At 36.7% G+C, this 14,386-nt stretch overlaps 1 protein-coding gene across 2 annotated transcripts; it reads left to right on the top strand.

Moving 5' to 3' along the window:
• Positions 1–421: 421 nt before the first annotated feature.
• On the top strand, positions 422–13,689 carry LOC127935271 (transcription factor E2F3). Of its 2 annotated transcripts, none has more exons than XM_052532977.1 (7): positions 422–948; positions 2,927–3,029; positions 3,181–3,400; positions 3,495–3,666; positions 3,763–3,873; positions 11,823–11,943; positions 12,044–13,689. In XM_052532977.1, the coding sequence occupies exons 1-7, from the start codon at positions 691–693 to the stop codon at positions 12,313–12,315; spliced, it is 1,257 nt and encodes a 418-aa protein (XP_052388937.1). In that variant the 5' UTR covers positions 422–690; the 3' UTR covers positions 12,316–13,689. The 2 variants fall into 2 exon arrangements, with proteins under 2 accessions (XP_052388937.1, XP_052388936.1); XM_052532976.1 differs by having other exon boundaries at positions 424–948; positions 12,041–13,689.
• The last annotated feature ends 697 nt before the right edge of the window (positions 13,690–14,386 follow it).

Genomic DNA, 14,386 nt, shown 5'->3' with positions numbered 1-14,386 from the left:
TTCATATATTTTTACTTTTTAAATGTGTCTATACATACATATATATACATATATATATATATATATATAAAGGTTTATTTGTTCATGTTTATTTTTCTTTTGATTTGTGTACTTTTTGCTGAATATGTGAATCGTGCATCCTTCTGTTACAATTAATATTAAATCATAAAACACTGAATTTCGGCTTATTTTCCGATTTTAAAATAACCTATCAAGTGCAGCCACAATGTGTCGGATATCTACAGCGCTCTCGAGGACAACCTGGTGAGTTTAAAAAATAATAATAATGCGTGCGTTTTTATTGGCTCCTCCATACCTACACGTCAGCACTCGAGGGCGGAAAACAGATTGGTGCTGGCGAATGATTTCGCATATGCAAATCCATTTTAAATATTTCCCGGGAAATCTGAGTTTCGCGGGAGTACCTTTCGCGCGTAAACCTCATCCCCTACTTCATTGTCCGCTTCCTGGAGCCATTTTTCGTTCTAGCGAGAGGGAGTTTGCATCGTATTTTAATCGCTTACATCGGATGTCATCGGCTTTAGCAATTACACTCATATTACAGCAATGCAGTCCTAACACTGTGTGCTTTCACCATTTATGATTATTTTACATCATCTCGCTCGGATTTGATAGAAAACGAGCCTCAAAGCAAAAGAGGGACAAAGGGACCCTGCGCCTCTGAGGATCATGAGAAAGGGGGGTTCCTCGGTCCCAGGACAAGTAATGTTAACAGGGCTTGTTAGGGGTGATCAGCACGTTGTTTTTAGCGCGGTTTCCGATCGACGGTGTGCATCTTATTCCAATGCAGCCCGTTTACAAATAAACACACCTCCGTCCACTAATAATGTCCGTATGTCCGAGGCTTCTACTGACAGTTTGTACAGCACTCCTCTACAAGGAGCGACACCTGGGACAGGACTGCGACCCACACTAGGACGACCACCGGTAAATGTCTGTTTTAATTCTGTGTTGTCCATTCAATCCTGTTAATGTTAACTCGTTAGGCTAAGTCCATTTAGCCTACTTCTGCTGTCATCATGGCTACTGCTGGAGCTGCTTAATGTGCATTCAGTAACGTATCTGGAGTAAGCAGGCTTATTGTGCAAAACTAGTCGGGACGTTTTAGATACTTCATGAAGACCTTTATTAAATGTCTCCCAAAAGTGCTTAATGACGCATGATGGTTGTTTACCACAGAGACCCGTGCACATTTCCGCAGTGTAGTCACTGCTGTTTTTGCGATTTACGTGTATAAGACAATACTAATGTAAGTGTATCAGGCACGATTCTGCAATGCATTGTTGTTTTAAACTTAAAATAATAATAGTTTAGTGTTTGTAACTCTGGTTTTCCAGTTGCACGCCTTTTAAAGTTTTCTTCGATAGCTCGAGGGCTGCTGCTGTAAATCGCTTTATATATGTCTCATAAAGAGAATATGTAATGCGATGTCGACTAGATATAGCCTAATATAAGTCTTAAGAGGCTGATTAACTTGTAAAAGCTTGAATTAGTGGAGTCTAGGCCCGGGTTTGTTGTCTCAGGATGGGGGATGGAGTCATTTCTGAGCTCGCGGACTCCGCTAACGTTAAACCAAATGCTTTGCTAACTATTGTTTTTTTTATTTTTTATCATGAATTACTGCAAAAACTCCTGAGTTGCATCTGTTTGGTAAGGAATTTGACATAGGCGAGGTCGATGATGCTCATTATCCGAAATAAAACGGTTCATTAAGAGATCAAACTTTTGTTTAAATAGGGTTAGGGACAGGAAACACTACAGCAATAACTTCTGACTTTATGTTGTTTTCAATTAAAAAACGACTAATGCAAGATTGAAGTGAATCGCAAGCGAAAAAAAGATGGTGGGGGTGTGAGATTAGGTTGAATGAAGGAACAACAATAAAACTAATATATTGTAAGATTGTTATATTTTGACTGTAAATCAAAACTATTAAATTGTGTGGCTAAATATACAATTAGCAGCATTCTATATAAAAAGTTGCTCTTTTATTTTTTTTGAGGTGTTTTAAAATATGAAATGTAGTCTTACAGTTTTTATTTGTGGGCGTTTTTTTTTTCATGCTAAAGTTTCACGTAAACTATTGTATCCTTTGTATAGAGACAAATCAAGCTATAATTTAACATTTAATGCTTGAACTTCAGCAAATGTGATTTGAAGATTACCATTTTTTATTTTTATTTTTTTGTCAACTACAAAATATACATTTCATCTATGCATTTAAATGGTTTAGACTGTGTGTGTGACTGTGCAGAACTTTAAAAGTGTGCTTATGACATCAGACTGTATTTTCAATTTAACGTAATGATGACAGCAGTATTTAAATTGCAACATGCAAGAAGCAAAAAATGGATCTCGACTCAATCTATAATTATCTCCGGGTTAGTGGTACTGTAAGTTTCTCATTGGTCACTGATTTTATGGCTTTGGTAATGGAGGAGTACCATTTTGCTTCTCCCTGCTCTTAGTGTGTTGACTTCAAGTGTTGTATTAGGCAAAACCTTTATCTGCTGCTTTTTATCTGTGATCAATCCTGAACCGTTTGCAAAAACAAAAAAAATGGACTTTGAAGAACTAAAAAGGTGTTATTCTTGATAAATTTACTTTTAATGAACACAGACAATGTATAGGCATATTTTGTCACTTATTTCCGAATACTTGAATAATTTTGCCAGTTGTTCCAAATAACGTAAGTGATGGATTCAGTATTTGCAATCAATAATGCCCACATTCTGTTCTAAAAATGAGGACGTTGACCAAATAGTGTAAAGTAGAATTTTTTGCATTTCTGTGCATTTGAAATGTGTAGTGCAGTTATGTGATCAGATAAACCTGAAAGATCTCACACCAACCAGTGTATGACTAAAAGGGTTCAGTGGCCACCTTTTATATTTTCTTCACACAGGCTAAAAGGAGGCTGGAGCTGGACATCACAGACCACCAATACAGTGAGCCAGCTAAATCCCTTCGGAGTGGCAGAGGCGCTTTTAAACTGAAGGTCCCCAAAGGTGTTAAGTTCATTCCATCTTTTCACGGTTTTGCTGATGTGATAAGTGTGTACAGCCACTTATATAAAGTTATACCATCTAATTACATCAACCAGCCGTCCTTCCTTCTGTCGCAGAGATCTAAAGGATTGAATGACTTCTTACATTTCAGCTCCCAAAACCCCACCGGAGAAGACCCGGTATGACACATCCCTGGGATTCCTGACTAAAAAGTTCTGTCAGCTCCTGGCGGAGTCCACCGATGGAGTGCTGGATCTCAATAAAGCCGCCATTATGCTCAACGTCCAGAAGAGGCGTCTGTATGACATCACCAACGTGCTGGAGGGTGTGTGCCTCATCAAGAAGAAGTCAAAGAACAACATACAATGGCTGTGGGTTTGCATTAAGCATCGCTGATTCTTTTGGATGTTTAGTAGATTTGAGCTCCTAGTTTTAAGCATTGATTTTTTTCCGTGGTGTTTGCAGGGGCTCCAGTCTGCCGTCAGAGGGTGGGCTTCCATCTCCAGCCATGCCGAGTCACAGTCTGGCCAGAGAGATGCTGGCGCTCACTCAGGAGGAGAGACGTCTGGATGAGCTCATTCAGACCTGCACACGTAACGTCCAGCACATGACTGAGGAGATCCACAGTCAAAAATATCCTTTACTCTAGAAGTCAGCTGTAGTTTCTCAAGTGTGTAAGCTCTAAAAGGAATGGAAGTAATTCCCTGTTGTGTCCTTAACCTTTCTCACATATGCCTACGTGACCTATCAGGACATCCAAAGAATAAAGAGCCTAAAAGACCAAACTGTCATAGCGGTTAAAGCACCATCTGAAACGAAGTTGGAGGTGCCTGACCCAAAGGAGGTAAATAATTTTAAGTTTGAGTTTATGCAAGCAAAGAGCTTTACACACCAAGAAAGAAACAAGTCGATGACCGTTTGCAGTCTTGCCATGTATATAGTGTGTTGTGTGTGTATATACTCAAAAGCCTTGTTGGTAATCCATTTTAAATGCTTGTTTAACAACAGCCATGTAAATGTCCAATTATTGCACTGATATAAGTGTCACACACTTAAAGAACACTGTAAACATCCCGGTATTCTTTCATTTACATTTGAGCATTTGGTAGATGCTTCTTTTTGCATTGCATTCAAGGTACACGTTTGCTTTACCTGGCAACAACAGTGGTCTTGCTCGCACCTGTTCTACTGTTTTAGAATGCGTATTAAGAACCAGAACTAAATTGTTACAGATTCCTGACTTCTTAGTATTGTTATCGGTATTCATTATCTCCTGACTAGGGATGTGCATTTCAAGCAAAAGTATTAATTGATTATAGCTGGGTATTATTGCATTAGTAGTCGATAATCGCCCACGCATGCATAAACACACACCCATAAAAAGAGAGTCAGAGAGACTATCCAGGCTTTCATTATGTATGATGATATACTGTTTAATTCGGTAGCGAAAGGTCTGTCCTAACCCAAGCCCAATTGATGGTTGTATGATTGCTGAAACACATGAATATAACATAACCGAATGACGGCACTTATTAACACAATCCGTCGATTATCAACCGCTAAGGCTGTAGGAGCCCAGGACATTTCTATTTTTAAAATGAGCGTGAACATTAATAGCATTTTTAAAAAAAGTTAACAGATTATTTCAGACATGAATATTAGGCTTAAAACGCATTACGAGTTAAAACAGAATATCATAAAACACTGTACGTGCTAAAACATATTGTGAACAGCCTGAATGACTGCACTAATTTGAACATTAATTTTAATTTCTGTATTTACAACTAACTTCATATTTTTATTAAAAAATGAGCATGTCCACCATTTTAATTATTGGTAGCAATACCCTTTGGCATTGTCTCCCTTCCCCGCTGGCCTGTGCTCACACTGCACTTCACGCTCCAGACCGGTGTTCTGTCCATCTCTGCTACCCTGTCAGATTTAGCTACCTCCCATGTAAAAAGTAGGTAGTACTTATATGGGCCCGCCAAACCGAGGGGGAGCTTCTAATTGAAGGAAAGGCAAGTTTATTTATATAGCACATTTCGTACACAATGGTAATTCAAAGTGCTCAACATGAAAGTAAAATGGTCATGAAGAAAAAGAATAAAAAATGAAAGCAATTTGAAAACTTTGATAATGATTTAAAAATTTACTTATTTAAAACGGTTAATATAAAATAGTAAATACATAAAATACAGTGCAATCGTTTCGGACATCGCACAGTGCTCATTCAATAAATGCACAGCTAAACAGATGGGTTTTGAGTCTAAATTTAAATGTGACTAGTGTTTTAGCACATCTGATCTCTTCTGGAAGCCGATTCCAACTGTGGGCAGCATAGTAACTAAAGGAGGACTCACCTTGTCTTGCCTGAACCCTTGGTATTTCTAACTGACTTTATCCTAGTGATCTGAGTGTTCTGTTAGGTCTATATTCAGTGAACATATCTGCAATATATTTTGGTCCTAGGTCATTGAGTGACTTGTATAGGAGTAAAATTACTTTAAAATCAATCCTAAATGTAACTGGGAGCCAGTGTAAGGACCTGAGGACGAGTGTGATATTCTCAGATTTTCTGGTTCTAGTCAGAATCCTGGCAGCAGCGTTCTGGAGGAGCTGCAGCTGTCTAATGATCTTCTTGGGAAGGCAGATGAGAAGACCATTACAATAGTCCACCCTGCTGGTGATAAAGGCATGAACAAGTTTCTCCAAGTCTTGACTGGAAACGAGAGCACTAATATAGAGCCGTACATGGCCCGGCCAGGGCTAATCAGATTTCTCTGCTCGAGTCGCTGTCCTCATTACACAGCTGCTGTTTCAGGCATTATAATGGTTTAGTTTTGGTTCTTAATGGCAAAGTGGGCATGTTTCATTTCGACTCTTTCATTTAATTCAGAAATATGATTGGAACATTTTATGTTTGTCAAATTCACGTTTGTTTGTTTTTTATTAAATAGCCTATAAAGCAACCAGCAAGAGACAGTGAGTTGAGCATTTTTGATCAGTTTATCCTTCTCAAAAAAAAAAAAAAAAAAAGATTAGCGTTATAATATTTTAGGAATTAAGTCAAAATTACAACAATGAAATCATGTTACATTACATGAAGTAAAATTTTATATTACACCTGTAAAAAAAAAAAAAAAAAAAAATATATATATATATATATATATATATATATATATATATATAATAAAAAGTGACACCTGTCATTCTTCACGAAAATAGCAATAGACTTACTGATGATTTTTTTTAACTCATTGATTTTTCACGAGACATTCTTTTGTATTAAATTGTTCTGTTTTTTTTTTTTCTTTATCATGCACACAAAAATATTTATTTGTTTTTATTTTCATGCTGTAAATATTAAACAGGGAAATGTATTTAATTTACACGCATGCCGCATGAAAGTAGGTGAATATCTCTACAGATAACCGAGCGTAAAAAACATTTGTTGTATGCATTTTATCTTAAAATTGCCCGAAGCCTGAGGCTTTGTATTTATAATAATAAAGCCCAAAGCTTATTGTGATTTAAAACGTTAAATATTTCCAATCTTACCATAATTAAAAGCTTGTGAATAGTCCCATAACATGTGACATTTACTTTAGAAAAATCAACATAACAGAGTCAAATTTCTAAATGGCTTAAAAAAAGTTTATGGTTATCAAACAAGTGGAATATTAAATTAGTAGTTCCCTGGCGCAGTTGCTCACACTGCAGGTGTACAGCACACTTATTAAACTGAACCGTGGTCTGGTCCACTTCCAAACAACCGTGTCCGTGTGTGGCACGGAGAGATCACAGTCAACCAAACCGGGCTTTGGGGGTAAGACGCGCTCGGGCGAGGTTCACATCCTTAGAAAATAATTGCACAGCCTAATCGATAATCGGTCATTAAATCTACTAAACGAATATTCGAAAATAGTGACCCATCCCTACTCCTGACACAACCACATATTAGCCATGGGTCTTGCTTGACCACTGGAATCGAAATCCGCACTGGTGCGATCAGTCTAGTGTTTTATGACCGTGAAAAGAACTAAAATACTGTCAATTTTTATCATACAGATATGAATAATGTATTCTTTGACACTGCAAAGGGTTTACTTTTGTTTGGGTATAGTCAAAACTTCAAAACAATGTGCTTTTGTAAAATAAAGAAAATAAACGGGGTGCGTTCTCTGCCCTATCCATCACCTCGCTTTACAGATTTACAGATTTTCACACTACATAAAACCTGAATCTCCTTGATTACCTGACTCAACGACATGAGACATGTTTAGAAAGCTTAATGTCTACTTTTAACTGAAGTCAGTCACATCCAAAATGTTCTGTTAAAGTTATCGGTAGGAAACCAACGCAAGCTCCAGTTTTCTCCTCAACTCATTATATAGAATGCAATCACGCCCACGAGCCAAACGTGCTTTTCAGATTCTTAACATCCAAGTTAGAGACACATGCATGTAAACTCAACATCATCCATAAAGTGTTCATCCTGGCTACTTGTTTCTGGAAGATGTGCTGAGAGAAATAACTTTACCTCAGGAAAAGAACACTGAGTGATGCGTCGCACCGTTAAATCCAGTGGAGAATACCATTCTGATGAGTACCCCAAGACTACTTGCATCTGTTGTCATTCTGACATAACTTGTACACATTTTACCAGTTAGACTTTTCCCAAACTATAATTTGACTACATTTTAAATACATGAAATCAAGTGAAACATTTTGAAATGTCTCATTGTTTAAATGTCTCACAACAACAGGATGTTTGTTTAACGTTTTAACATATAAAACCAGATATAGAAGTAGTGACCGTTAACACGATGTATGAATGTTTGGAACAAAGGTGTTACTGTTAAAGTATCATTGTTTAGATTAATATATTCAATCATTTGTCCTCGACCTTCACGGTATTTTACAATACTGATCATTACAAAGCAACTTTACAGAAAATTACGTTTCTACAATATTTAGTAGTAGCTTATAAGTGGTGACTGTAAGTTTGTTTGGATATGACAGGATTTTTCAGAAAAAGTATAGTCCGCTGCAAATGTCTCGACCCCAAAAAAATTCTAACAAAAGGTTACTCAGTGGTTTACAGTAGTATCAAATGTACTTAAAAACATACTAAAAGTTTACCAAAGTTCGACTCCAAGAAAGGCCCCGTTTTCAAAATGGCAGCCGTCAGGTCCTTACAATGACCATTACTCCTTTGCTTTCCTCCTTGACCAGAAATATTGGTGCCTGATACATGTTTTGGCCATGTAATATCCATCATGCAAATATGCTAATTAGAATAAGTGATTACAAGTCCAATTATATATTAACGCAATTGGTTACAAGCATATTCATGGAAAAAATGTGTACAATTTCCCTTAAGTACAGGTACATGTTAAAAAAAAAAAAAAAAAAAATTTTTTTTTTTTTTTTTTTTAAAGCAGACTTTTTATATTCTAGATTCATTGCGCACAAACTGAAATATTAAAAGCGTTTTTTTGCTTTAGTTCTGATGGTTACGACTTACAGCTTCAGTATCTTAAATTAGAAATTTTGTCAAAGATCAATCAAAAAAAGATTTACAATACAGATGTTCAAGATCTCCAAAGTAGGTTTAATTAATTACCCCATAGTTTCTCTGTGAGGTTCAGGTCCAGTGAGTTGGCTGGCCAATCAAGCACAGTAATATTATGGTGAGCAAACCACTTGGTAGTGGTTTAGGCACTGTGGATAGGTGCTAAATTCCTGCTGCAAAATTAAATCCGCATCTCCATTAAGCTAGTTGGCAGATGGAAGCATAAAGTGCTCAAATCCCCTGGTTAGATGGCTGCGTTGACTTTGACTTCAATGACTTCAGAAACTTCACACTGCACTTCAGATTCTGTGCCTCTCCAGTCTTCCTCCAGACTCCAAACCTTGATTTCCAAATGAAATGCAAAATTTACTTTCATCTGAAAAGAGGACTGTGGTCCACTGAGCAACAGTCCAGTTCTTTTTCTCCTTACCCCAGGTGAAATGCTTCTGATGTTTTTACTGGTTCAGTAGTGGCTTGGTTCTAGGAATGTGACGGCTTTCAGACCTTTTCTTGAAGAAGTCTGAGTGTGATGACCGTTGATGCGCTGACTCTGGCTTCAGTCCACTTCTTGTGAAGGTCTCCCAAGTTCTTGAATCGCTTTTTCTGACAATCTTCCCAAGGCAGAAGTCATCCCTGTGGCTTGTGCACCTTTACCTATCACACTTTTTCCTTCCAGTCAACTTTCTATAAATATTTTGATACAGCACTCAGTGAATAGCCAGCCCTTTCAGTGATGATCTATGTGGCTTACTCTCCTTGTGAAGGATGTTGATGATTGTCTTCTGGACCACTGTCAAGTCTGTACTCTTTCCAATAATTGTGGTTGCATGTTCTTTTGTTGCATGTTCAAGCTTTTGAGGGGGAAGTATTAACCGGGAAAAAAAAGTGAAATAACCGACTTGGGAATTTTAGGTCAGTTAGCGCTTCTGAATTTTGGTTTTGATTACTTTTTGATTAATCGTCCAGCCCTAGGGTACAGGATCTAATAAACATGTTGTTGGTTTAGATACAGTGATCAGTTTATTTGGCACTTCCTGTCCTATAGTTGTGAAGCACTGCAGTTTGTCTTTGGGTGCGATGGATGAAACTGAAGTGTTAGACACTGTAGAATCTACATTCGCTATTGTATTTATAATGTTATCTATTTTATCAGTGAAGAAATTCATGAAGTCATTACTATTAAATGTTGATGGAATAGTAAGGACAAGAAGTCACAGGAAATTTTAGTTCTTTCACTGCTTATCGCACCTAATAGGTCAAAATGCCCACTTTGGCAAGTATTCTTGTAAACACAGTTGGGAAGTGAATTTAACAGTTGGGAGCAAATTTGGATATTCGTATATTGAATTTATGCATTAGGTCTTAAGTTTTAAATGGAGGTGAAAATCAAATTTTGAAGATCAATATTAATAGGAGTATTAATAAAAATCGTAACCATATAGTCTTAGGCAAGAGTACAGAGGGAGCCTTTACAGTTCTTGGCATATTTTGAGTCATGGCTGTAATGACTTGAAGTTGATTGAATTTGATGTTAAGTCAATACAAGTTTAGATTTCAAGATTAACAAGCTTTACAAGTTTAGTCTAGATTTGTATTTGTTCAACCAGTAAATATAACGATGATAAAAAGGTTGAGTGATTGCTGATGTGACTAAAATAAACCATTTCTATTTAATTCAGAGAGCAAAACTAAAATCAGGATTGAATAACATTTTTACTCGCCAGCAAATTTGGCAACTAATTTGTAGCCAATCAAATTTCTACAAGCCTAAAAAAAAATGATAATCAGAAATAAACCAGATTTTCGAAGTCTGTTAAAATTCAGACCTCCCTTTTCTTAAAATGTCACCTATATAGATAATTTATTTATTATACTGGGGTGGCATGGTTCGCTGAAAAAAACCAAACCGTTTTGGTTCACCACACACAGTTTGGCACGTGCTGGGACCGCGGTTCAATTTAAATCTGACAAAGTGTCTGCAATATGGTTTGCTGTAAATGGCACGTAAAATAAACTGGGTTCAGCTAATACGTTTTTGTTGATGTCTGGGAAGCCAGAATGCACATCCATTACAACAACAGCGATGAGAGGAGAAAAAAAAAACCTTAGACAAACCATTCACTTTTGTTCAACGTGAATGCCGTATGCTGGATTATGAGTGGTCATTTATTCCATCATCACCCAGGTGCTGATAGTGTGCTCACAGATGAGACCTGAACAGCACATGTTGATATGTTTAAACTAAACTCATTTAAACATTTAAGAGCCAGAGGACGCGAGCTTGCGCACAGTGAGAAGTTTTGTGCATGCGCTTATCCGAAGCGTGCAAACCCACGCCTCAGAATGAGTACCAATATTAAGCTTTTTTTGAAGTATTGTTTAAATGGACAATTCCAGAAAAAAATTGTTGAAATGCCCATCTTAGTAAGTTTCCTACACCAGACATAGCCGGCTGAATGTAGGCTACTGTATCAGTGTATTCTCTTAAAGTGACAGTCTTTAAATTAATTGAACTGCAACAAGGAAATCACTCACTCTTGATTTAAAAAGCTTTTGTAACTTTTTGTAATTTATGCAGTCTAAAATGCAATGCTGTTTTACATTTGATTACTTTATTCAATTTATTTATCTAAACTAATGCTAGACCTCCCTAAATAAAAAATAAAAAAACTGAATCGCTCTTTATTTTTTGTTTCTTTACTTTATTGTATTTATTTGTGCTGTTGCTTGTAGTTGGATAGAATATATGATTTTTTTTATTATTTTTTTTTTGTAGAAAGTATAGGTTTTCCATAAATCTAGCACATACCGAACTGTACTGAAAGCATGGCTCTTAAAACTATATATATTTATTTATTTATTTATTTATTTATTTATTTATTTATTTTTAATTTATGGCAAAATACAGTAATTGTTACTTTTGGCTTGTACAACAATGGTTTCTGTTGGCTCCTTTCACGTTCTTAAATTGCTTAAGCTTATTTCACAATATAGGAACGAAAGATCAGGAAAACCCCCATAAATATACCCGTCATTAGACCCTCTCCTCAAAGAAATCAAGAGCAGAGATAAGACCGATTAAAACAGCAGTTGTGAACAGTAATGTTTTCCTCGTCTCCTTGTGATCTGATTGACCAAACGCGTTACTTTGGCTCTAGTAGAGGCAGCTGATTTTAGATTTGTTCCTTTTATACTTATGTCCTTTGTCCATTCAGAGTTTGGAGGTCCACCTGAGTAGCTCCAAGGGTCCCATTGACGTTTTCCTCTGTACGGATGGAGGTGACTCCGGCCTTGATGTGAATGGAAATCACCCTGCGTTTCTCAAAGTCTCCCAAGGTAAGAACTTCTACAGCAGAGTTTCTACATCTGTTCCTTCCAAAAAAAAAAAAAAATATATATATTTATATTTATATTTTCCGATTTATCTTTTCAGAAGCCGCTACAGATGGAATGGCTGATGGTGTGAAGACGAACGGCAGTGTCAATGGTTATGGGCCCCTGACTGGAAGTGCCCCCATGTCACCCCTCAGTTCTTCCTTGTCCTCCATTCTCCAACAGCCGGAAGAGTCCATCCCCTTCGTGTCGCTGTCTCCTGCTCTTCTCAGCGATGAATACATGCTGGGCTTGGGTGATGAGCAGGGTATAAGTGATCTGTTTGACTCCTGCGATCTGGACACGCTAGCGCTGGATGACCTGCTCAGAATATGAGCAAAGCCATCTGGACCTGTTTTCAAACTAGTTGACGGTGCTTTTAAGTTCCTGAATGAAATCTGGATTGGTGAGGATGAACTACAGACTGAATTTCATGAATTCTTGTTGAATTTGACATTGACCGTTTACACTTGGATCATGGGATCCAAGGTTTCTGTTGTCTGATTCTGTACAGATGGGTTTCTGTACCCTAATGTTGTTTTAAAGTTATTTTTAGTGTGGTGAATTGCATGAGCTGTGATTTTCTCTATGAACTTTGGTTTTCCTGATGGTCACCTCTACAAATAACACCCAAAGGTCACAAGTTCTTTAAAATATCAAGAGTATTTCTCAACTCTCAATGTTAATGTTTTTGTCCTTTTGAGATAATCTAGTGGCTTGCTTTCATGAGCGAGAGAAAAAAAAAAGGAAACCTCTCCAGTTTCCACATGATCTAAATATCAGAGATCAGCTTGGAGTTCATTTATTGAATGATCCAAAGTGCATTTGGTGCTCTGTTATTATGCTTTTTGCCGGTGTTCAGTATTTCAGGGCACTGATCAAGGAGCGAGTGCTTTGTGTGGTGATTTTAGTGATCTCTGGGTAAAATCAGATTGGAGCTACAGTGTCTTGTCCCTTGTTACCAAATGAGTTGTGCAAAGAAATTAGGAAAAGACTTGTTCATCCATTTCGATGTGATTCAAATAACAATGTAATGAAGTACTACAGGTTTGGCCAAATTTTTTTTCTTTTTTTTCTTTTTTTCACAAACTGAAGTGTGAATGACCCTCATCTACTCCCCTTTTAATGTTGAATGTATTTCAGTATCTGAATTGCACTGAAGATTGAAGCCATCATGGACATATGACATGAAACATTGTGTCCCACAGAAATTGTTTTTAATTTTCCGGATAAGCCTCATTACATTCTTTTAAACAGGTCACGGTTCTAATATATATTTTTGTCTTTATTCCTCCAATCCTGCAAATTAATCTAAGCCGATTTGTTACTTGAGTTGTATTTTCTGTAACCTTTTTAGGAAAGTTAAATTTTTTAATGCTTCAAATGTTAAATAACTTAATGCAGTTTTTGCTGTGGTTCAAGTAAATTATGGTCCATCATTCTGAATTGGTGCTACTGCTCACTAGTTCTCTTGATTCTGCATTGGAATGAAGGTGTTGGTCGTGTATGCATAGATAAATGTTATGATTGATCACCAGTATGTATTCTATTCTACGGTGTGGGTTGATTTTACTCCAAGAAGTAGAACTTGATCTTATTATTTTGTGTGTGTGTGCCAACGTGTGTGGAAATGTGAAGTTTTATATGTGGATTATAAACTGCACATTAACTGTTTGCAAATAGATTTTAATAAAATTATGAATTTCTGCATATTCTGCCCTGTCAATCTTGTTTATTTGGTTTGTTGGAGATGATGAAAAATGCGTTAAGCAATGATTTCAGTTTATAGAACTAGTTTTCTTCTCATGTCCTTAATCATTGATGGACATTGGTCATTGAGGAGATGGTTACTGAACATCATAACTGGTTTGTAGAAAATGTGCAAAAAAAACTCATTACAAATGAAATGTCTGGTATTAATTGAAATGGGGAAAAAATAAAAAAAATGTCTGTCATATAAGGCAATGAGGGGAAAAAGTGTAGTGACCCATATCAGGAGTAAGCTGAATCACTGGGGAATTTGTGAAGAAGGTTCTAAATAATATATTAAATATAATAAATATTGGACGGGTTGTTGAATTAACTTTTTTTCTATTTTATTTTTTATTAAAACACTAGTTGTGTAATGTTCCTCTAATGTGCTGTGAAATGTATTTTATTTTAGTTTTGAATGACTAATTTAAATGATTTCTGCATTGAGGTACAATGTGATGCCTGTCTTCCCCTCCCTTGCCATTAGATGGCATGTTCTTCATTTGAAAGAGAAATGTCTCTCAACCACAATCTTGGCATCGTTCCACTCATAATCAATGCAGGGACATTAAATGTAGCTCTTACACTGCTGCTTTCAAAACGAAACCACTTTTTTTTCTCTCTCTCACACGAAGGTTTTCTTATTCACTTTATA

This window comes from Carassius gibelio, chromosome A19 (genome assembly GCF_023724105.1).
Source record: "Carassius gibelio isolate Cgi1373 ecotype wild population from Czech Republic chromosome A19, carGib1.2-hapl.c, whole genome shotgun sequence".
Classification (NCBI taxonomy): domain Eukaryota; kingdom Metazoa; phylum Chordata; class Actinopteri; order Cypriniformes; family Cyprinidae; genus Carassius; species Carassius gibelio.
Note: the sequence above shows the minus strand (reverse complement) of the source record. Positions and strands in the feature narration are given on the sequence as shown.